Source organism: Protopterus annectens, chromosome 8.part0 (assembly GCF_019279795.1).
Source record: "Protopterus annectens isolate FY-2018-M chromosome 8.part0, PAN1.0, whole genome shotgun sequence".
NCBI lineage: Eukaryota > Metazoa > Chordata > Ceratodontiformes > Protopteridae > Protopterus > Protopterus annectens.
In genome coordinates, this window is record NC_056741.1 from 1926194199 (window position 1) to 1926218097 (window position 23899).

The window sequence follows — 23899 nt, forward strand, 5'->3', positions numbered from 1 at the left end:
TGTTGAGACAAACATACCGAAATAGTGTCTGAGGTTAATAACTTCCTTAACTCTGCAGCAGTGTTGAACTGGTTCCTGGCAAAAAATAATTCAGTGCACTTCACATGAGCAATGAACGCAAAAGCAGTTTCTTTAGTAACTCTGGTGTTGAACGCTAGTGTGTCACCTTTGACACACATCATAGGTTTGCCATCACTGCTGTTAGGCCATGTGCTGTGCTGAAGGTTTTATAGTATTGTCTTTTTAGACTTAAGATCATATTATAGTCTTTGCATCTGATTTATTGTTTAACAGTTCAAAATATTTTGCTGCAGCATGTTAATGTTTATACAGTATCTGTAATTTTTGTCGTCTGAAACACTTGACTGTATATTTGTTGTACTTGTGCTAACATTTTGCTTTTCATGTTACAGTATTGATGCTTATAGGACACAGTGGCGTAGTAACCGGCATTGTGTACCATGTATCATGGATATTGCACACTGCACAAAGGAGGGAATAGAAGAATCACTAGAGTCTCCAAACCTTGACCCTAGAGAGAAAATCCAGGTAAGAGTGGGGATAATTCATTCTCATGTTGCTTTAGCTATTCTTTTGATTAAAGGGCTTAAAACAAGGAAGAAGGGGGTGGTGAGTATTGTCACTTAAAGAATGTTTTGATAATGCATACAGTCATACTTGAAATTTTTACTGGCCTGCTAGGTAGAATGCAGATGTATAAAGAAAAGAATGCCGCTTTGTGTAGCACTTGTGCCTTGCAGCATTGCCATTTAATAGAGGCTGAAGGAGCTCCTCCATGACTTGCAGAAGGGGGAGTACTGTGGTTGCTTATAAGATCTTTTAAGTTGGGGAGCACTGTTGCAATGGGGCACTCTTTACAAACTCTGTAAATATGCTTGGGTCTTAACACTGAGCAAATTTTAATTGGACTACCAGCAAATATTTCTTTGAGGAAGATGTCTAGAAAAACAAATCATAGTACAAAATCTGTTATAATGATATTCAGTGCAATCATTTAGCTCATTAAATATCAGAAAATGACTTCGAGCTGAGCCCCAAAAAAAAGCAAAAACTTTCTGTTCATCACATTGATCACTGCTGCAGGAGAGTAAGCTATGTGGATTATATCCTGCATCGGATATAACAGCTGGCCAGCATCCAAAGCTTAAGGGCATCTTCCATGCACCCAAACTGTTATGCAGCTTGAGCTGAACAGACTAAAAGAAAAGTTTGGGAACAAGCCCTTCAGAGCTTTCTTGTAGCCCAAGAGAGTAGTACTGCCTGGGCTTTCAAGGATCAATGGTTGTTTAATGCTGTTCCATTCCCAGGCAGTTAAGTTTCATGGGGTGATGGGACTTCCACATTACTTTTTTGTTGTTTTCTTCAACAAAGTAGTTAAAACAAGTATTTCAAAGCTATGGAGAAGTATTTTCATCATCTGTCACATTAGTTTTATGTACTTTTAAATGGGAGCGCACTTTTTTACTTTTGTGGTAAAAAGCTGTAAACTATTTTTCCTGTGATAAATCTGTGTTTATTTTATTTTCTGATGCTAGATGTTTTTTATTGTGGTTTTTATTGTAAAATGACTTTTGTCCCACTTTCCTGTTTTATCAATTACTGTTGCTAAGCTTCCCCAAGAAACAAGCACCATTTTTGACTTGACCAAGGAGCAAACTTCCGGTTCGTTGGTAGGGCCTTCTAGTCACAAAAAGAAAAAGTTACGTTAGCAGCCTTTGCCACCACAACAGGTTATTAATTTGCCTCATCCACAGGTTGGTGATTCTGCTTTGGCTTAAACTGATTCCTCAGGTTAGTTATCTTTTCCCCTTGTTGTCCATGCAGCCACTGTAGCCTGAGGATTAGAGCTATGTTGCCTGCAGTGGTTAGTGTCCCCAGTGAGCAAGAAAGAGATGCTCTTGTCAGTGTTGGGAGATGTGCACGCCTGCTTAGCCAGAATGTTCTGCCCATCTTTGTGAAAGGTGTTGCTGACAGTAATAGGTCTTTGTGTCCCAACTTTGTGTCAGAAAGAAGCAGAAAACTAAATATTTATCAACTTCATCAGTTTCTCTAGACAGGAGTAATTGGGCTTGGCTCAGGGTTTTGCATTGGGGTATTGACCTTTCTTATAAGGTGGTTTCTGGTAGAAGAAAAAAGGGATTCCTCTTCCTGAAAATGTTCAGGAGTTTGAATCTAAATTCAAATATGAAGGGATAGGTGCAGGCACAGGTTTTTCTGTTCAGATTTCTGACTCAGAGGAGACTATGGTATCTGAATATCACTGTGAAAGATTTTCCCTGAGACTATTAACAGAATGTGCTAGTGTTTTTAGCAGGAAACGGAGGTTTGTTGCACATAAATGCTATGAGTTCTTACCTGGAATTCCCAGAACCTTTACCCATCCCCTGAATGCTGTCAGTATTGAAGGATGTTTTTCACAGCCTGTTGTTTCCCTGACAGCCAAGCCTGTTGCACCTAAAAAACAATGTACAAAGTTCCTCAGTCTTTCTAGTTTTTATACACTCATCCCAAACCTGACCCAGCAGCTATAGCTTTAGTTAATCCAGCTGCTAACAAAACACTGTTGGCTATGAAGTATCCACAATTTTCAATATTTAGACAACTTGCTTATCTTTGTAGAGTCATTTTCAGAATGTCAGGAATCTCACTTCTGAGAGCGAGCTACACAGGTTGGGTTTCCAAGAGAGCATTCAAAAGCCTTTTTAGACTCCATCACACAAGATTAAGCTTCTGGAGTGTATACTAGACACCTCATTACAAAGAGATTTTCTTTCCTAGAAACAAAAATCATATATCTATCCCTTGAGTTTTCCACTTGAGTTTTGTCATTGCAAGGGAATAGCTCAAGATTCTAGATTTCACGGCATCCATGACTATCATGCTGTCTCTTACTAGACTCCACATTACAGAGATACAGTGGTATCTGAAGTCTCTATGGTCTCTGCACAGGCATCCATTATCTTCAATATCCAGACAATGCCACAGCAAGGGGAGTCATGTCAATCCCAATGCAGACTAGCTGTGTGTAGCGTGGGATATAGCTTTACAACACAGTCTCGCCCTGCAGGTATCGGAGGTAAAACTGTGTGGCAGACAACTGAGAAGGACAAAGGCTCAGACCCTTATGAATAAAAACTAGGTCAGGGAGTCTTCCAAGATTTGATGCATCTCTGGTGAGTTCAAGTAGACCTTTTTGCCTACTCTCTGAACAATCAACTGGTAAAATTCTACGTAAGAACTCCGTGCAAGAAAGAATCTCTTCTACCAGAAACCACCTTTTTCCTTTATCTTGGACAGGACTGTTCCATCTTGCTTTTCCACTGATATCTTGGGATACTTATGAAGATTCAGAAGGAATCCTCAAAGATCATCATGGTGACTCCCTTCTGGCTCTTAAGAAAGGTTCTGCCTTCTTTTGGAATTGGCCATGAGCATTCTTCATACCTTGGCAGTCCACAGACAACACTGGTGCTATCTTGTCAGAACACATTCTTTCAGAACTTCTAATCAGTTCATTTCTTGTGAAGGTAAGCAGGGGACAACCTGATGTCAAAGTAGGCTATTACCTTTTGTTATTTCCACCACAGCAAAGCTGTTCCTGGCAGGGCACACACTATCAGGGTCTTGGCTTAATCTGTTCCTGTTTGGAAAGGACTGGGCTCTTAAGTATTCTAGAAGCAGTAAGTTGGTCCTTTGTACTGTTAAGGCAACAAATAACTTTCACAAGACAGTTCAGCAGAGAATTATTTATTGCACAGAAAGGCATGTATGTGGTAGACTAGGAAATGAAGATTCTGTCGTCTCTAACTACAGAAATAATTAATACCTTTTTTTAATTAAAAACACCCTATTGTAACATCTTAGAACAGTCACTGTCCATTTAGAAATAATCACTACAGCACTAATTTTGCTAGCTAAGGTCTCCTGACTGCTTGTTTATGACATTTCATATTAAGCATGAGTTCTGAATTCCATTCTAAAACATTCTACTCATAACAAATCTTATAAATTTCTAACCCTGTAGATGGAAAGTAAATCAACAGATAAATACTGAAGGACACCCAGGATTTCATTCTGCTTTAAAAACACATTAGTAATGAAATGCAAACACTGACATTTTTTTCCCTTCTGTACTTCTCACCCTTCACAGTACATATGTTTCCAAAGCACTAACCTGGTATGTGACATTAATAAAACCTGCTGGAGGGACAGGTACGTCTCCCAGAGGTTACCGCACCTTTGGAACATACTCCCACTTCATGTCAAACAGGGCACCTCATTGGCCCTCTTCAAACAGTCTGGACAACTGGATGGGTGACCATAAATTCCCCCCAGAAGGGGTTCCACCTGTGTCTGTCTTGGACAGGGGCAATACGTGCTGATTGTGGAAATAAGAGTAAGAACTTGGCTAGCCTTGTAAGGGCCCTAGGACCATTAGCCTAGTGACTTTCTATGATGCTATGAACCAGATTACTTTTCTGGGTCTATGTCATGTTTTGCTAGGGGCATTCTCCAGGCACTCCTGGACCTTTCCCCTTCTACCTCCCAGATGTTCCAACCTATTGTAATCTACCCATGTAACTTGGGCAACTGCTACTTTTTGGTGTTTTTTTTACGCCAGGGTGTGGATGTGTTTGCTTTTCCTAGCAATGTCTCTTCAGGCTTATTGTCTTCCCCTCAGCTGGCATGAAAGCTCTGAAGGGCTTGGCAACCAAACCTGGCTTTTAGTCAGCTTTGTCAAGCTTTCTAATGGTTTGGCCAAGTGGAAGGTGACAGCTGGTTATATCCTCTGCAGGATATAAGCTATACATAGGCATCTACTTTTCTGGTAGATTTTCGACTGCATGCTTTGGTCATCATCAAGTTAACCACCTGAACGTAAAAGCACAGTTGAAGTAATTTTTTCCAGAGCTTGGTTCAAGAATGCCTCCACTGCAGATATTTGTGCTGCAGCCGTTTTGTCCTTCATGTACACAGTCACCAAACATTGTCTTGACTGTTGCTAGGAAGTCTTGTCACATCTGGGATTCCACTTTTCCAGGTCTTTTCAATCTGAGGTCTGTATGCAGTCCAGTGTTGGTCATTACTGCAAGGAATATACACAGCCAAGGACTCCTCATGGATGCTCTGTATTAGCTGGTGTACTAGGACCTTTTTTGATGCATTGAGAATACCCTACCATCATCCCTTCTGCAGAGTAATGGTTTTCTAGAAGCTGTTAGAGAGCCATATAATTTAGGCAGGTGTATGTTAAGTGTTTAATGCTGTCCAATTTGCAGTGTTTCTTCTTTTGTAAGAAGATACTGTCATTCTTGAGGAGTGCACGTGTCTATGTAGTCATGTTACAACACTACATGCTTTAGGAATCCAATACGTTTTTTTATTTTTATTTTGTTTATTTGGAACGTTTTAGTATATATTTTTTGTATCTCGGAATGTAGGCATGCATAGATGTGCCAGCTTCTGATTGAAGAGGAAATTTATAACTAAAGTACATCAAGGGACGGTCATCTGGCAGATAAACTGATATTTTGGTGCATTTAAGTTTTCCTCGTAGAGGATGCATTTTAATGGCCTCTGCATCTGTCTGGAGGATGTGCGGTTTAGCACCTTATAGCAATGAGCATTACTTGGCCTTTTATGAGGCTTGTGTCTTGCAGAACTAACTTGCATTCTGTACTGAAAATGATTTTGAATCTGTCCATTATCTAGTAGTTCACAGCCCTGTTTCTTTGGCAAAATCCTGGGGAGAAGGCCCGTTATCCCTTGGCATGTACCACTAACCCAAGTCTTACATGTACCATGTATAGAAATTCTGAAATATAGATAATCTGTTTTTCTTTGCTTTGGCTAACTGGAACTTGACCTTGACTAAAATCTTATCAAAACAAATTACCTAGATACTTTTTGGTCACTGGACCTCTAACCGTTCCTATACCAGTATGGTCGAAAGCCACTCCATCAGGGGTACGTGCTTCTGTTTAAAGAATATCTAGCTTGTCATATGTAAGTCTTCAAAGTCTGTAGGTCTTAGTTTGGAGTGTGAAATTTTCTTAAGCTGCAACTCCTCCCCTTACCCACAATGCTTCACTGTTTCTACTAATTATACTGGTTGCTCTTGCTGCTTGATGAGACTGTAGCTGAAAAATGTCCCCATGTTTTTATTCATTTGGCAGGAAAATTCTACTCCTTGAGGATTTGCATTGTCTGCCAAGACTCAACAATTGATTATTTTTGGCTGCAGTTTCAAGATCAGACTAAACAATTGGCCAGCTATTTTCTCCAGTAATTTAAAATCCAAGTCCCCTCCCATAAACACAGGGCTTAGGCTGTGACCTTCTTACACTGAGCCTTATATATCCACTTCTGTTCCTATTCTAACAGTTAGTGCTTTCATTGGTGTTATATCATTATCTATACACTTGACAGTTTTTCCATAGTTGCTATGTTTTTGCTCAATGTATACTAAGCCTACATCTGAGGATAAGGATAATACAAAAATACAGATATAAAGATGGCAAGATACACGCAGACATATTTTTATCACCCAGAAAAGTTATGGATGAGAGATAAGTGGGGTAAGCTGATTTCCCATGGAACAAGGTGGTGTTATCTGATTTAAAGGGATATTTCAGAGTTTATGCATTTGAGGCATGTATACATAATTCAAGCAAAAAGTGGAAAAGTTTGATGACAGTGTGGAGGAGTTCAAAAGCTAGATTTTGTGTACAAGTCCTTAAGGAAAACCACCACCACCATACAGAATATTGTAAAGTAGCAGACAGTATCTTACAAACTAAGATGGTACAGCAATGGAGAAAGGAAATTTTACCAATAGGTATATGTGCAAGAAAGGATATAATAGATGAGTGCTTGAATTAGAAAAGGTAAAATAACTTGAGGGAAAGGTAATAGGATGGAATGAGGCTAAGCAGAATTACCTCTCTGGGACTGATGAGATTAAAGACAAAGGGACGGGAATGCCAAGTAAAAGACCACTCTAGTACAGTTTTTAATTTAGTTGAGACTAGAAAAAAAGCTGCTGGTAGAGAAATAATTAGTAGTCCCTATAATGTATTGCATGATCATTATCAGAGTCTGTCAGAAGAGGTAATAAGAGTGGGAAAAGAGAATGGAAAGGCAGTCTACGAGGGAAAAATATGACTACATTAGTAAGGCTCTTATGTATGACTCAAGTCCGGAAGGTTTGTATTTTTTCATGGAAGTGTTTGCATAAGTATCTTTATACCCCAAATAGATTTCAGATGTTTTTCTTGTGTTGCTAACAAGTGCTGAATGCATGATCGGGACGATAGAGGTAACAAGGAATATGCAATCTGGGAATGCAGTAAGATGCCAGATACAATTCCTGCAGAATACTTTGACAGAAATTTTGTGGAAAATGATGATATCTTAAAAAAATTTCTTTTGAGCTGGAATATAGGATCTGAATAAACTTAAACATTGTAATGCCTTATTAAGTTTAATGTTGATGACTATCAAAAAAAAGCAATTAGTAGAAAATGGAAATCAAAATCTATTTCCAATTTAATGGATGTTCTGAATATTGTGGAGGAGATTAAAAGAAATGAAGGTTAGAAGATTAGAAGACATGAAGGCTAACAGCCTAGCCAGATAGAATTTTGCAGATAATTCTGTCATTTGTGGATATGAATGTAAACTGCAAGCTTGTTGTCTTAAATGTAAAGAAATACTGTTACATGTGGAACTGGAAATAAATGTGACAACAGTGCACTCTACTGACCAAAGTAAAGCATGTGGTGACCCTTTGAAGTAGACGGTGGTGCCGAAAAGTCTAGATGAAGAAATTCTTTCTATTGTTTTAACCAAGAGTTAAATTGCTAGACTTAAACATGCACATGTATTTTTATTGCTCTATTTCCTTACCAGCTGCATGATAAAAGAAAGATGTTAAGAATGTAAATGCAGTTAATGTGTAGCCTGGGAACTCCAGGAAAGTGAAAAGGGATGATGTAATGTTTATCAGAACTGCAATAGCAATTTAAACAGAGAGAATCAGAAGGCATTAAGCATTTTTGTCCTGATCATCCAACTCACAGCACTGCCTCTTGCTCACATGTAAGTTATCTTAGAATTGTGTTGTCTTTTGGGGATAGCTAGAAACTAGAAAGATTAAGCTAAGTGTTTTTCTGTGATGTCAGAACTGTACTTCTGAATTATTTTAAGTATTTCTGTGTGATCTCTGAACTCTTGACTAGCACTGACTGTGCAGTAGAAAGTATTGTCTTGTGGTTTTAATTATTAAATATTTTAAAACCTTTTAACTGTGGCTGGTTTCTGTATAGATAATTTAAGCTCTAGAGTACATTGCATATTTATAGTGATTACTGTACCAAGTCACTCTATTAAGCTCTGACTGTTTAGACACATCTACCAATTGGATAATAATATTGCACAGTAGTAATTGGACACCCTTTTAAGGGCCTTTGGGAAGCTGATAATATTAGCTGGGTGGTGGCAAATGATTACTACCGTATAGTCTGGAAAAAGGGTCACAGCTGGAGAACCTATGCCAGCTTTCCCCAGGAGTGTCTGTGTGGTTGTATAAACTTAACTCAAAGTGTGTGTCAGCTACTTGGGCAGGGACACGAAGCACTGGTTGGACAGAGAGGGTGCTGGAGATTTTAGTTTGGCCAGCTAGGCTGAGATCTGGACCCTATAGCTGTGCCAGTGGGGAGTCTTATTGGGGACCTGGGGAGCAAGGGGGCAACCAGCCCCGGACTGACTGTGATCTCTGTGTGCTCTTAAGGGAAATTGCACTCTACTGTGTGTATTTGTTATCCTTGCCTCATATATGAGACGCCCTCTCTGGTGTTCGTGGTGAGGATTGAGTCTCCTTGATTGCTGGGCCAGGGCACAGACGTCACAATTAGAGATATAGATGCCAAACCAGGGGTGAATTTCCTGTTCCCCATCCAATTGTCCAGGTTGTATTTGAATTAGGTTGGAGAGGGAATCTGCTTCACATGGATGAGGACCCTGTTCCAGACACTGGGTAATCTCTGGGATACATACCGGTCTCGCCACCAGGTCCTATTTATCATAGGCAAGGTTCAAGTCTTTAGAACAGGTAATTCGGGTGCTGTTTGTTTTGCGGATACACAGGAGGTCCATCAGAGTGGGATCTGACAAAGCCCTGTATGTCGGGCATAGATCACCCCTCAAAAGCCTGTAGGAGACTGAATACAGGGATAGAGCCTTGAGGCGGTCTGCATAGGACATTTTACTTAAGCCTGCATTGTATTCTATGATAGGGCTGGTGAATATTAATATTTGTAAACCCGTATTACAGTTTAAAGAGTGATTGTTAAAGATGTTTAAAAAATGGTTCTGGTTGGTCAGTGCTATTTTTCCATCTTCTGTCTAGAGAAGACAGAATGTGCTCTTTAGACTTCTATAGCTCCTTCCTGCACATAAATATACTGAAGTAGCCAATTAACTTTTTTCACTTTCAGATAAAAGGCTGCCATTATGATTCTGACCCTTGCTATTCAGGCTTACCACAGCCCCCATGGTATTTACCTAAATGCAAGTCTTTAGTTGGGGTTAACCAGGGGCTGCAGGAAGTATAGGTATTTTTTACTCCAACTATCTGGTTCCTAGCTGCATCAAAGCTAAAGGAGCTGTTTTCTGCATTGGAGTCTTTGATTCCCCTTTTCCATTTCCAAAGAATTATGGTGATTAATACAGTGTCGCACATGAATCCATTGCAGAGCCCTAACCTTTAAATTTTGAATATTAGACACTCCATTTTTCATGGCTAGTCTGCTCCTAGAATGGATTTATTCCATCCAGTACAGAGTAGAGCAATTTATGCAACTCAAAGTTCTAGCAGCTGTTTTTCTCAAAATATTGGGCTTGGCAGCCACCATTGTTTAACTAGTTCCTTGTACCAGACTTCAAATGAGGGTTCTGTAGTGGACTCAGAGGATAAAGTGGTCTTTGGGCATAGCCCACTTGTATCACCAGTTCAGAAATTCTGTTAACCACACATGAACCTGGGGAGCCACCTCTTTTGTGGAGAGATGCAGCCATTGCCTGTTGATGCCCCATAAGTTGTCACTAAGCTTATCAATATTAGGGAAGATCTTCATTGCTAGGGGAATTCTTGCTGTGATCTGTTTGAATCCCTATCTAATAGCAAATCGGGACAGTGGCCAAGGGATGGTCTGTCCCAGAAGTGGCTCCTACAGGTGCTATGCTTATTTCTCCCATTTCGCCTTTTGTCAAACATTATTCAGTAATCCTAGCAGAGCACGTGTGAAGTTTTGATCACTTTTCTTTTGTTTGGCCCTGACAAGTCAGGGCCATGCTACTTGGACTTTGACTTTATCTTTTGGAAGAGCATCTATCCCATTCAGAATCTGTTCCATGTGAAAACAAAATTCAAAGCAGATAAATTTGATGCTGCCCCCTCACTGTGTTGATGCTTTTTTTTGCCTCGGAGCCATGTAAGTCCTTAGAGGAAGGTTGAGTCCCTGGAGAAGAAAGCTGAGTGGGAAGAAGACCTTTTAAAATTAGTTTGTTCCTACTTTTCTGGACTACACGAGGATTGAAACCCTCGCAGATCTGGCAAGGGGAATCCAAAGAGCAGCCCCCATACAATAAACACATTTCTCATGTGCATCTGAGTGTGGGATTTTCCTTTCACACAGCACGCACCTTTTGAAACCAGTTGGCTTATGAAAGAAAGGGCCAACGCCCAAAGGGATAGAAAAGGCAGGAAAACAAGAAGTCCTAATGCCCTCATACACTAAAAAGGAAAGGGAGGAGTTATAATATACTGAAAGAAGATTTTAAAACTACAATAAAAAGATAGAAAAAGGAAAATAGCAGATTTCAGTTATTTGAGAACTCTTGAGCATTGGAAAATGCATCTGTATGCAGTGGTGGTAAATGAGATCTGAGGAAGTAGAGGATTGTGAGTAAGGGAGGAGCTGGAGCCCGAAGGCTTAAGTCTGTTAAAGGAGGCCGAGTCAGATCCAAGGATCAGATCCGTGACCCATCAATGAAGCAGAATGAGAGAAGGACAGCAGAGATACCAAGTTTACGGTAAGTACATAACCAATAATTGTGTCCCTTTAAACGCTATTATGTTTCTTATGGCTAAATGTCTTTCAGTCTTTGCAAATGGACCCTAGTAACTATAGAAGTATGTCTCACTAACCTCATATGTAAAGTTATGAAGTATATTATCTCATAACTAATCTGTATATTGAAAATCCCTCAACCCTGAATCCTCTCTAATTTGGCTTTGTCAAAGAAATGTCCTGCCCCTTTTTAGCACATGAATTTCTTTGAAAAAGTAACCAAAGACGTAAAAGGCAGTTATGCAGCATATACAGCATATCTGGATCCAGTCAAGGCCTTTGATACTATTCTCCATGCTGGTATTATTGACAGAATTGTAAATCTGTATATAAATCCATATGTTGTGCAGTTGCCCGACAAAACCAATATGGTTTGAGTCGGATCCCACTTTTGGAAAAAGTTAATAGTAGTGTGCCTCATGGCTCAGTTTTGGTTCCACTCCTATTTGGCATCTGTTTCTCAGACCTCCAGCTAAGCACTCCTGGCCTATGGTTTAGTTTGCAAACTACTTGAAATTGGGTGGTGGTTGATCTTTGACTGACTCAACTGGTTCACCATGGACTAAATCATATTACTTGGTGCAAGAACAGTGGCCTCAAATTAAACGTAAAAACATGTAGCACAGTTCATTTTGGAAACAGCATTTTCATGTAATATATAGGTGAGACACTCCTCCAGTCAGACACTAGTCACAGGTGATTTGTGAATTTGTTTATAATTTGTTTGACCACCCCGTCTCCACCGCAGTTCATAAAGCCCTTCTGTCTAGCTCTTCTAATTTCCAAAGTGATCACCATATCCAAAGAAGTGTTAATTCACCTTTACTCATATCTTAGACCCATTATTGAATAGAATGCACCTTTTGGCATGTATTTGTCTAAACATATTTAACTTGAGATACCTCAAAGATTCACATTTAAAAGGATCAATGGTCTCAGTCTTGGTTATCCGGACAGACTGGCAGCCTTCTCTTTATTCAGTTTCTTATAGACTCCTTTGTGGAGAACTGTCTAACCTTTCAAACTATGAAATATCCAACACTCCAGCTCTTATTTCTTCACAAAACAAATAGTACTTCAAATAACTAGTTGAAGGAGCTAAACCTACATCAACCTGTAAGATGATGGCATGATTCATATCCCAAAGTATCCCTCTTCTATGGAAGAAACTTCTATTACATATCAAACAGTTGCAACCTTGCCACTTTCAGGGTAAACCTAATTATTGGATGGACAGCATTAAATTCTCCTGTGGTATATCTTGACTTGTCCTCCCTGAGAGTGGAGGGAACTTTTGAATATTTTTTTCTAGTCTTTTAGTGGTCTGCAGACTGATTACTTAGAAATCAAGTAAGAACCTATGAAGTGACTTTTACCCTATTGTCAGCCAGTGTCAAAATACCTAAAATACATGAAAAACTTAGTATAATCAAATTCTTGAGTACAGCTAGGTTCGTAGATTCCATCCTAATTAACACTCTAACATTTATATGTTTGCTAACAGACCACATCTTTATAAACACTGAACATGGTAAAATTACAGAAGTCAACTTTTAGATTTTAATGTGGTTTCCAAAATGTTTCACCGTGTTATGTTCCCGTATAAACTGTCAGAAATAGTACTTAAATCATTGTACCACTTCTATGCGAAACTGTCCTACCGACTGGATCTTAGTGTCACTCAGACTAGGAGTGTAACACTAATGGTCCCACAAGGTTCAATTTTGGGCCCTCTGTTCTCAGTATATGTTACTGATCTGCCTCAGATTAACTGTACGATGTATTGTACGTGGATGACACTGGTTACTATGTATCATACACTACATAGGACAACATTACAGAGTAAAAGCCCCATAGACATTTGAAAAAACATTACATAATCGCTACTACATATACATTACATAGACGCGTACAAACTTCCATAAATTCTAGACATGAGACAGAGACATTTGAAGTAGAGTTAGTGCAGTATGACATGAATATGCAGAGGTTGAACATTCTTGCGTATTGCATTACCTGTCAGGCAAGTTTAAACTGAGTACCATATTTCCAGTCGTATTACTTATAGGTCAAAATAGCAGGGGTAATTTAAAAAAAGAACAGGCGCTAACGAGAGAGAGGAGTAGATAGCGGTGGAGAGAGAGAGAGAGAGAAGGTATTACATGCAAGGAAGGGAGAGGTATGAGTAAGGGGTATAACAAGTATGTCTATAACACACACTATGTAAGGGGTTTAGTTAAAGACAATGGGTGCAGGATTTAGTCAGGAGTAGCACATGGGCAAAGCCATTTATTATTGAGGAAGATCTTAAGTAAGCTTTTAAATTTAGTTGGGTCAGCAGGAACTGTGATAGCCAGTGGTATGGTATTCCAAAGTTTAGAGACATAGAGTGGAGGGAGTCACCTGCCAGGTTTGGTTACCTGTAGTAGGGATTTATTTGAGGATCAGAAGAATCTAGTGTTGGCATAGGTTAGGAGCAGTTTTTGAAGAGCAGGTGTTTTGTTAGGCAGTTTGTGGGCAATAAGTACAGTATAGGTTAGGTGACGGGATAGTTCTAGCCAACTGAGTTGTAAGGCAGAGCAGTGGTGAGACCTGTGGGGGGGAGTTTGTGGTGAATTTAGCAATTTTATTGTAGCAGGTTTCTAGTTTGACCAGATCAGTTATCTTTAGATTGGTGAAGCTTGGGGAGCATATAGCAGGGTTGAGAGTAGGTGAGTTCTTGCAATAGCCTGTCTAGTGGTGACTGTAAGGAACAATTTGAGTCTGCTGAAAGCACCTAGTTTTGTGTGTCTTTTTGAAAGATTGGGGAAGGTGATCATCAAATCTCAGTTTGTCTATTAGCACTCCTAATAATTTTGTTTGATCTACTGTCTATATGAAAATATTGGAAGAATGTATTTGGAATGATGTTGCAGGGTCATATGGCGGGGTGAAATAACATGAGTTTTGTTTTGGATGGATTCATAATTGGTTGAAAGTCTGATAAGGCTTTGACAGCTAGGAATGACTATTGTGTCCTTGCTTAGAGTTCTTTTAAGGTAGGTGCAGTGAAGACGATAGAGTCATCAGCATATTGAACAATAGAAGCTAGAGAAGTAGCTGTGTGGAGGCTATTATTAAAGACAGGGAATAGCAGGGGACCTAGAATTGAACCTTGGGGGAACCCCCATGGTAACAGGTAATAGGAAAGTGAGGTCTTGTTGCCACTTTACAGCTGGCTGTCGGTTATGTAACTACAGAACCATGTGAGTGAAGAGAGGCTGAGTTTGAGTGGAGAGTTCGAGTAACTTCTGATGAGAAACAGTAGCAAAAGCTTTGGATAGGCCCAAGAAGATGGAGGAAACAAGATTCCCTTCATTGCTATGCAAGTTGATGGTATTGGTTAAGCTGAGAGGGGCTGTTGTGGTACTATGATTAGAGCGGAAACCGTGCTGTTTTAGAAAGGAGTTTTAGATAAGAGTTTAAGAGCTGCATATGAATAATTTTTTCTAGGATTTTGGATGGGAGGATAAGATTGCTATGGTCTGTAGTTCGAGAACTAAATGGAGGTGCCACCTTTTATACAGGGGAATTATGTAAGATATTGTACAGGTTTCAGATATGTGGTGGTCAGTGATCGGTTAATGAGAATAGACCTGGCATAGGAGAATGGCGTCTGCTGTGATTTGTAGGAATTCTGAGGGGAGATTATCAGCTGCCAGGAATGTGGGCTGTAGTTTAGCGAATAATTCATGTTTAAATGGAAAGGTGTCAGTAGTATAGTTGGGATTGCTGGGGAGGATATTACAGTGGGTTTTAGTGAGTAAGTGTATGGCATTTGTGAAGAAAGAGTTAGTGTATTAAATTATACAGGCCCCTATTCATACTTTGTATATGTGAAAGAGCTTTTTCAAAGTAGGAATGCAGACCATCTGAAATACTCAAGGATTATCTGCTCAAATAAAGTAAATTCAAATGCTATAGAGACATTGGCTAATGTAAAGGTAAACTTCCACTAGATGGTGGTTCCTTTACAAAATGTGCAAATTTAGTCTGGTACTACCATAGGACAAATGTAAACATAATTATTACCTCTTTCTTTTTAATGACCAAGCTAACTGCTAGTCCATTATTCTGTACTGACATCTTACAGCACTGTGAGCTATGCAGTATACCTGTATACATTTCTGTATAATGACGTTTTAAGTCCTCAACATTGTATATCTAAGCATAAAGATTGCATTTTTCTAAATGAAGTTGTGTTTTACTTATTCAATTCATGGCTATGTTTTGTATGTACAATGTTTGTCAGATACCTTAATAGCAGTATTACTTTTTTTTTTTTTTACTTTTTATTTTCAAGTACATTTCCAACTTGTCTATGCCATTGGGGCCTAGGTTGTGGCTGAAGCCTCCTTGGAGCAGTTTGCTCACTCAAAGTATAAATAAAGTGAACAAATAAAAATTGAAGCCCTTCAGAATCTTGCTGATTCATCCATCAGAAAAGCCTCACCAAGGCCTTCACTTCCCAAGACTGACTGCAGGGTAATTCCATAGCCAGTGATGACCAGTGGTGTTGCATATCCTCCCTGGATCGTCCAGATTCTTTTTTTTACCAAACACACAATAACAAGCCAATGTATAAAAGCAAATTAGCCTGTTTTTTTAATCCCTGGGGCAGTGCTAGTGGGTTTTTTTTGGATCTTATAACTGCCATTTTAGATTAACTCAGGCCTAACAAAATGGGAAAGGTACTCTGCTATCAAGGTTCACTTTTCTGCTGTTTCTAAATTTTATAGGTTTTTCTATAATTCTTCCAGTTTTCCTTAAAGATTTGTAAGTTTTCTCAAGTGGTGCATTCCACCCTGAGCCCTCCTGGGATTTCCACTTTATGATTAAAAAAATTGGTTGTCACCTTTCAAAATTGCTTGTAAAGTTGGGTGTAGAAACATCTGTGATGGTGAACAGTGTCATGGATCCTTCCTCTCAAATTTTATCCCTTTTGTTTTAGCCCTCTCTATTTTTTAAGCAAGTATCTTTATTGAATTATCACTTATGGCATAGGCACTCTTGTATTTATATAGACAAAACAATCCATATTGACATTTTCAGTTGCAGACATTGTACAGTACTTATCTATAGTCATTTAGTCAAAACAATACATAGCTCATTTAATTCCTGCCTTCCCTTAAACCTCATTCCTCCTCCCAAACGTTATTCTGCATGTATTGTTCCCACAATTCCCATTTTTTCTATGTAATTTGTGCCTACCCTTTTCTGCACATCCCACTTCCAATTCTATTATCTTACAGTATTCACTATTTCTAGTACAATTGGTTTAGACTTTGATTTCCCTTTACTCATAATTACGTTTTTGGCAGCCACGAGAATTAGTCAGCAAGACCTTACTATTTCTAGGTAATACCAATTCTGTATCGCATCTCAAATAATTTTCTTAGCCAGTTGCTCACCCAGTATTTCTGACAGAGTAGTGTGCAGGGACATTTTAAAGTCTGCCAACTAATTACACTCCCAAAAATATATTCCTAATTGTGTCTTCACCAATACACCTCCACATTTGCAATCTACCTGAAGAAAAATTATTTGGAGTCTGCTTGGGGTATAAAATACCTATGCAAACACTTCCAAGCAAAGATACTAAATGTTTTAGACTTTGCATGTTTGGGAGCCATACATATATCCTCCCATAGTTTTTTGTGAATTTCTTACCCAATCTCTCTTCCCAGTTCTTTATAAACTCGTCTAATTCCTATAATTATCATGCAATATTTTATATGTCCTACTAATTATCCGCTTTTTAAACAGCAGCTTCTTTCTGTTCTTGATTCTACCAGTGCTGGTCTTTCACGTAGGATCCCCCTGTTCCTTTCTCTTTGCGTATATTATATCAGTCCTTGATAGGCAAGGCACACTCAAGCCTGCAGTCTAAATAAATTCTTGGCCTCTTCCCGTTCTATTACTTCCCCCCTCTAATTATTTGCTTCCAATATCTTGGTTTCTTTGCAAGTTTTCTCCTGTAAATTCCAGCCTCCTCTTGCTTATTCCCTGTACCCCTAATTAAAGTCATCCCTATCAGCAGAATCTCCTTTTCTCCATTCCCATATTGGCTTAGTTCTTATAATATTTTCTGCTACTTTATGAATATAATATACTGTATGGTTATTCCCATTAAAGATTTGCGTCCAAAATCCCAGTCTCTCCTTGGCTCTTGAGTTTCCCCTCTGTTTCATATTTCCTGTGCTATTTGGCATATTCTTTGAAATCCCCTACAAGTTTAACAAATTAAAAAAAAAAGTCCAATATTTTTAGGTTTTCTTGCTCCTCTATATTTTACAAATGCAACCAATACTTTGTAATCCCACATGTATTCATTAATTTCAGAGTTACTGTTTTTCTTCCTGTTGATCTCCATTTCAAATATCCAGTCTCTGGTTCATTTCCAACATACTCCTGTTTCTTATAGTTAGGTCTTGTGCTTGCTTCTATGTCTCAAGCATTTTCCTTTGAACATTGGAAAAGGTTTCACTGGCATAGTCTTTCAAGTTTCATCAGAAAAATAAGAAGCATATTTCCCTTCTGTTTGATAGCTCATTTTTGTTGAACAACTTTTGTATTTCCTCCTTAGCATGTTTTGCATCAAAAATTACTTTAACCCTTCAGTAATAAATATTCTGAAGATAGCTGGATACAGCAGCTTGAATCTCGCACTAGTTTCTTAACATTCAGTGATTGCTGGGATAAATTTACTCATCTGCCTGGTGTACAGTGAGTAATCATTTTTCCACAAACACTCTACTGTGACCAATTTTCAGTACTTTGTCCTTCTTCCATAATTTTGTCAGAATAACCTCTTTCTGCTATTATCATTACATATTTACTATTAAAGGTCTTGGCTGCTTTCCTGTGGCCAGGTTTGTAGCATGCACATGATATGCCCTTTTAATTAACACCTCTTACTGTGGAATACCAGTCCAGATATTTTTATGGTTTCATAAAATTAATAATTTGTTACTTCCAGTTTCTCTGTTTTCACACTGGGAGAGCTGAAATTAATCTTTTACTCAGTGGGCAGCCATATTGGAAGTCTCCTTGTTTTAGACCTTCTCGTGGTTTTCCATAAGGTCGGTGTTTTCTTGTAGACAAATTGTCTTTATGCCTAAGGTAAACCATTGAATCAAACTTGAATTAATTAGTATTTTTCCTAATTCTTCCAATAAAGGTGGTTGCATTTTGCATTACATAGATGTTCATAAGCAGCTGAGGTTCTGTGTGGATGGAACAAAAGCATTCAGAAAAGGTTCTCAATTTCATAATAGTAGAAATGAGGGTTTGCAAGGTACAGTTTTAGAAAAAATAAATTGTTCCTGGCATGATGGTCTGAATATCAAACAAGTTTTATTACATAAAGAAGCTATTTATATTTTGAAATTTAACACTATGCATCCAAATGGTCTTAATGAAGAATTAAATTGGAGAGTATTTATTTGATGTAATGATTGTTTTATATTTAATTGATTTATTATATAATTGTTTTATTAATTGATATGTATTATATATAATGTGCTTGTGTTCATGAGTTTTTTACTCTTTGAAGGCTACGGCCGAGACGTCGGAGAATTAAATTTGTTTCTTTAGTTGTGGATTTGTCTGTTGTTCCAGTTATACTCGTGTTTGCTCTGGTGGTTATCAAGGTTCTCAATTTTGTTTGTTGTACTTCCAACAAACTGGGCACCAGGGTGCTAAGAATCCTTTTTATCTAGGTGTTTTTCAAGACTGTATTACATTTTATTAATCAGTGCAAAAAGAATTTGTTCCCTTTGCTTGCAGCACATTTAACCATGGTAGGAGTGCATTATTAACTAACTGTGTGGCCACAATCTGTTACTTCTGTGAATATTTACGTAATGCAGTACAAGAGGGTTGTGATCTCTAGCTCTCAGATTTCCTTTGGGAATGTAGTTCTGCAAAGTATGCTTCCATGATTTTACCCCATAGGAATGAGTTTGGGACACTTGCATTGGTTTGAAGAAGACTTGACTACACAGTATAACAGATTTCCTTGTTTAGTAGCCTGTTTTTAACACAGCCACTCTCCTTCCCTTAGCTTTTGGAGATGAGGCCTGTTTAGTTGGTAGTGGTGGTGTGTGGTCTTTCATCTAAGTGGCAAGTCCCCCCTGAATATACTGGAGAAATAGTGGAGTATGAAGCATTGTGGGTAAGGGAGGGAAGTATTAGAGCTTGGGAAAGTTTCACATGCCAAGCTAAGACCTGCCGTCTAAGTACTACTTGTTTTGAAATACACAACTTTTTTTGTGAGCATTTGTGTTCATCTGTCACCAGCTTATACCTTCACTAAACAAAATTGTCAGGACTATTAATTTCAGGAATCAGGCCTTTTTTATCGGCTTATCCATACAACTAGCAACAATAAGAAAATCAAGACCACTGGTTCAGATCGTTTTTCATGTAACAGCAAGGGGGTTATTTATGCCTTAAGATGCCTGTGTGGTTTCTTTTATATTGGTGAAACAAAAAGTTGTTTTAAAGTGAGGTTAATGTAACATATCAAGGACATAAAAAATCAAAAGGAAGACATTTTGACATGTCATTTTAGAAATGTACATGGCAGTGATTTTTCTATGCTTCAAGGTTATATTTTAGAGCAAGTATTTGTTGAAAATGATGAAATTCTTTTGAAAGAAAAACTGTTATACAGCGAGTCTGTCTTATTCTTAAATATGATACTTTGGTCCCTATGGGACTGAATTGGAGAGGTTAATTGGAAGTATTTTATTTAATTGCTTGATTGTATTATTGATTGATTGAGCTTGTGTTTTTTGTATAAAAGGTAGCACATTTTTATAACTCCTGGAAGGTTTTGTACAGAGGCCCTAGAGGAGAAAATACTTTTGGTTCTGAACCAGTGGTCTTATCAGCTTTGTTTGGTGAAGATTCAACTTTTAAAGCACTGCCTTTTGGTGCTTTCTCCTGCGTTATGCTTCTGTCATAGTTTTTTTTTTAAATACTGTTCGAGTTCCTTCTCCACTTTTACCCTCTGCTGAAAATGCCTCTGTGTAAAAATACAACATGTACAGGTTCTACCCAAATTAGTCTTTAAGGGAGCCCTAAGTCATGGGTATACTACCAGCCCCCTAGTTCTTCGTAGCTCTTCTAAACATTCTAGAATTTCATAGCTTCATATTTTTCTCTTGTGGGTTTGCTGTCAAGTAGTATAGGGGAGTACAAAGCTGCATTATCCCTGTTGGACCCAGTGTGATACCCTGACATGCACCAGGGAAAGAGTTGTGCTCCTCTGAGCATGGGAGATTGAGAGTGAAAGACCTGTGTAGCAGAAAATGGTGCTCTTGTAGTGATCCTAGCTGATTGCCACTGCAGATGACACACTCCTCGATTACCTAATTTGATGAGTGCTTGCCTTAAGTGTACATGGTCAGTACAAATCTGTGATCAATTTGAGGGAAATTGAAAATTTTCTGAGAAGCATCTTCAGACATTGTAAGTGGGTGGATAGTATCTAGAGATTTGTAATTTGAAATCTGTGTTTTGGCATATTGCCTGTAGTTGTGCAGGCGCTGTGAAATTTTGCATTTATTGAAGGTAATATAACTGTACTTGTCATTTTCTGCAGATGTTGAACAATGAAATTAACAGCTTACAGACCACCATTCAACAGACAAGTCAGGCTCTCAACTGCTGCATTGATGAAGAACATGGAAAAGGCTCTCTGGAGGAAGCAGAAGCAGAGAGGCTGTTGCTGATTTTCTGTGAGTTCTTGACACCACCTTTTATGGATGTGTACCATAATGCCATCTTTTATGAATGTGTGCCATTACCGCTAAGTTAACATTGTTGAGAAGCATTGCAGTTTGTAATGCAGGGTTCTTAATGTGTCATGTTTTATCATCAAATTTAATCAGTAAAGAAAAAGAATTCCGTATATGCAGAACATATAGTTAGCTTTGCCAAGTAGTGCTGGTTTATTGAGTTACTTTGGCAGAGGTTCATAAACAAGTCAGCTGGCTTACTGAACAGTTAACTTTTTTTCCCCTTTTCTGAATACTTCATGGTTTTTACTGTGTTGTGAGCAGCCTTCATCTGTTTTAAGCAAACCCTTGTAATGATGATGTTGCCAATGAACTAGGTTTGAGTAGCAGACCTCCAGACTTGCTGTTCATTTCATTGCTGACCCATATTTGGTTTACAAACCTGAACACAAGCAATGTTGACTTCACTACTTGGCCTTCTAGATTTCATTAACAGACTGGTTCACTGGAGGAACTGATTCAAGAGGGAGAATGGATTTGACCGCTGGCTTGCTTCCTGTTTCAGACTGAGAGTGAAGGGGCCGGCCATTAAGAATGCATCTGTGTAGCATTAAAAGAACAATTTAATCTCGCAGTAAGCAGAGTAGATAGAATGGATGTGAAGGACATAAGTGACAAGGAGAAAGTAGAGATGACATTTTACTGCATTTAATGACCTTTCTAGAAAAATGTACAAATACATGCACACACCGTGCACAAGTGTAAATTCTAAGTGCAAATACTGCACACAAATCAAAGGAAATTTGTTCAACACAGTTACCCCAGAAGTATTGATTTGTGCCTGACTTTAAAATAGCAGGTTCTTTTCTATTCGAAGAAACTCTAAAACTGAAATGATAGTCTGCATAATTTTCATGAAAATGCAACCAGTGAATTCCAGCTCATGCATCTACAGTACAAGGACATTTTGGTGACATATGCTCCAGAAGGACATTCATGGACTTGAACTGCTCACAGAACACACCTTTATTAAAACATTTAAATGTTAAAATGCTTTCATCCCTTTCTAATTAGACTTCATCAGAACTCAACACGTTTGTTAAGTTCATAAACCTGCCAATATCTTCATTCCTGATTGGAGAAGAGGGAAACAAGAAGAGGTTTATTCTAATGTCTTGTTGGATAAGCTAGGGGAAGAAGTGGTTAACAAGAGAAAACCCATGTTCTATATTCCATTATTGGGTAATATGGTTAGTAACCTGGTTATTGCAGACTTAACAGGTTGATTTTTCTTGCCCTGATATGTTTATGCTTAATCTTTAGCACTGTAATTATATTTGAGATGTTAATAACTGGGATATTTTTACAAATACTAGTGGTTTCAGTAAAATCTTGGAGAGTATTCCCAAAGTGGTTTTCAGAAGGAGTCAACATAAAAAGTCACTTCTAAATTTGATGCAGGGTCTAAGAGCTAAATTGGTTTTAAGTGTAATTTGTGTGCCCAATATGCCTTTATTTTAGAAGGCTGTGAAATCATTATTGCACATTTACCACCGTTGTCAATTAAATTCTGTGCCAGTCGTGGCACTAAAGAGTTAATCTGAGGGGGCAGTATGTAGAAAATGCAATGCATTTTCTGTTGGTAATACAAAATGCAGTTTACAAGAACGTATTTGTGTGTAATTTAGACATTATGAAGGGTAGGAACAGTAATGCCTTTATTTTCAACTTTGGAGAAAATACAGATCAGCCTTAGTGCTGGAGCATGGGAGGAGGTTACTATGGGTCAGGGAATTATGGTGGCAATTGAAGCTTAATGCTGACTCTCTCCACCTGAGCTGAATGATATGTTGGCATTTTCTAGTGTTTTAAAATTGTGGCATATCAAAGATTAGGTTTTGTGTCTGTTAGCATGTCAATATGTTTGAATTTTCTGACTGTAATATGTAATCTATATTAGTTGACAACAAATGATTTTTTTTTTTTGGTTGGGAATCGTGATATCGGAGGGTTTATAAATTTGATCTGAAGTAGTTTACTTAATTTGCTCTTCAACCTGTGGGTATTCGGATCCGGATCGGATCCGAGATGGCAGCTTCACCAGCATCTGATCTGAGCTCCAAGCTCCCCCCTTACCCATAATACCCCTCCATCTCCTTCCTTCCCTCGACTTAGCCTACCATTGTGGTCTCAGAGCCCCAGGCGTGGTGTTTTTCTATAGTGATTTTTTTTTGGGGGGGGTGTTATTTCTCGTAGTGTTAGGTCAGGTTTTCCTTTCCTTTACCCCCCCCCCACCTCATTGTTGCATCACGTTAAAAAAAAACAAAAAAAAAAAAAAACAGTGTGATGGTCTCCCCCCATCCCCCCCCCCACTTCGTTAGTCTGTGTGTGTGTGTGTGTGTGTGTGTGTGTGTGTGTGTGTGTGTGGTTAGGTCAGTAAAGACAGTTTGTACTTTCTTCTTTCAAAGCTAGCCTTGGATGATTTTATGAGGGATCGTAGTTTCCTGCTGATGCTGATCAGGGATGTCTTCCCTTCTTGGGATTTTACTCTTTTCTGTACTAGTTTCCTCCTTCTATTGTATAGCTTGTTTATGGCAGGGGTCCACCAGACTGGTTTCCTTTTCTTGTTGGGGGCAGTCTTGGTTTTGCTTGAGATAGCACCATCCATGCATTCATGTAGGTGCCCGTAGAGTGCACTTGTAAAGGATTTTGCAGCTTGGACAGCGGTATCCCTTAGAATGGGGGCTTTGAAACTTTCCACCTCGGTGTTAAGTAACGTGAAGTTTGCTTTTGAAAAGTTTTTCTTGGTGGTTTCTTTGACCGAGGATGGGGGTGGAATGTGGATATCCAGAGTGATTAGTTTTATGGTCAGATCTAAACCAGTGAGGGATTGACCTCCAGTGTGGAACACCGGTCGCCCATGTTGGTGATGACCAGGTCCAATATGTTGTCACCTCTGGT

General features: G+C 38.7%; 1 protein-coding gene across 4 annotated transcripts in view; it reads left to right on the forward strand.

The window, feature by feature from the left end:
- Positions 1–23899, forward strand: part of LOC122809727 (anillin-like) — a 1124352-nt gene that overhangs the window by 753738 nt on the left and 346715 nt on the right. For all 4 annotated transcript variants that reach the window (XM_044081431.1, XM_044081433.1, XM_044081432.1 and 1 more), the window contains exons 11-12: positions 414–549; positions 20803–20938. In XM_044081431.1, the coding sequence (XP_043937366.1) occupies positions 414–549; positions 20803–20938 (272 nt within the window). The remainder of the gene's footprint in view (positions 1–413; positions 550–20802; positions 20939–23899) is intronic.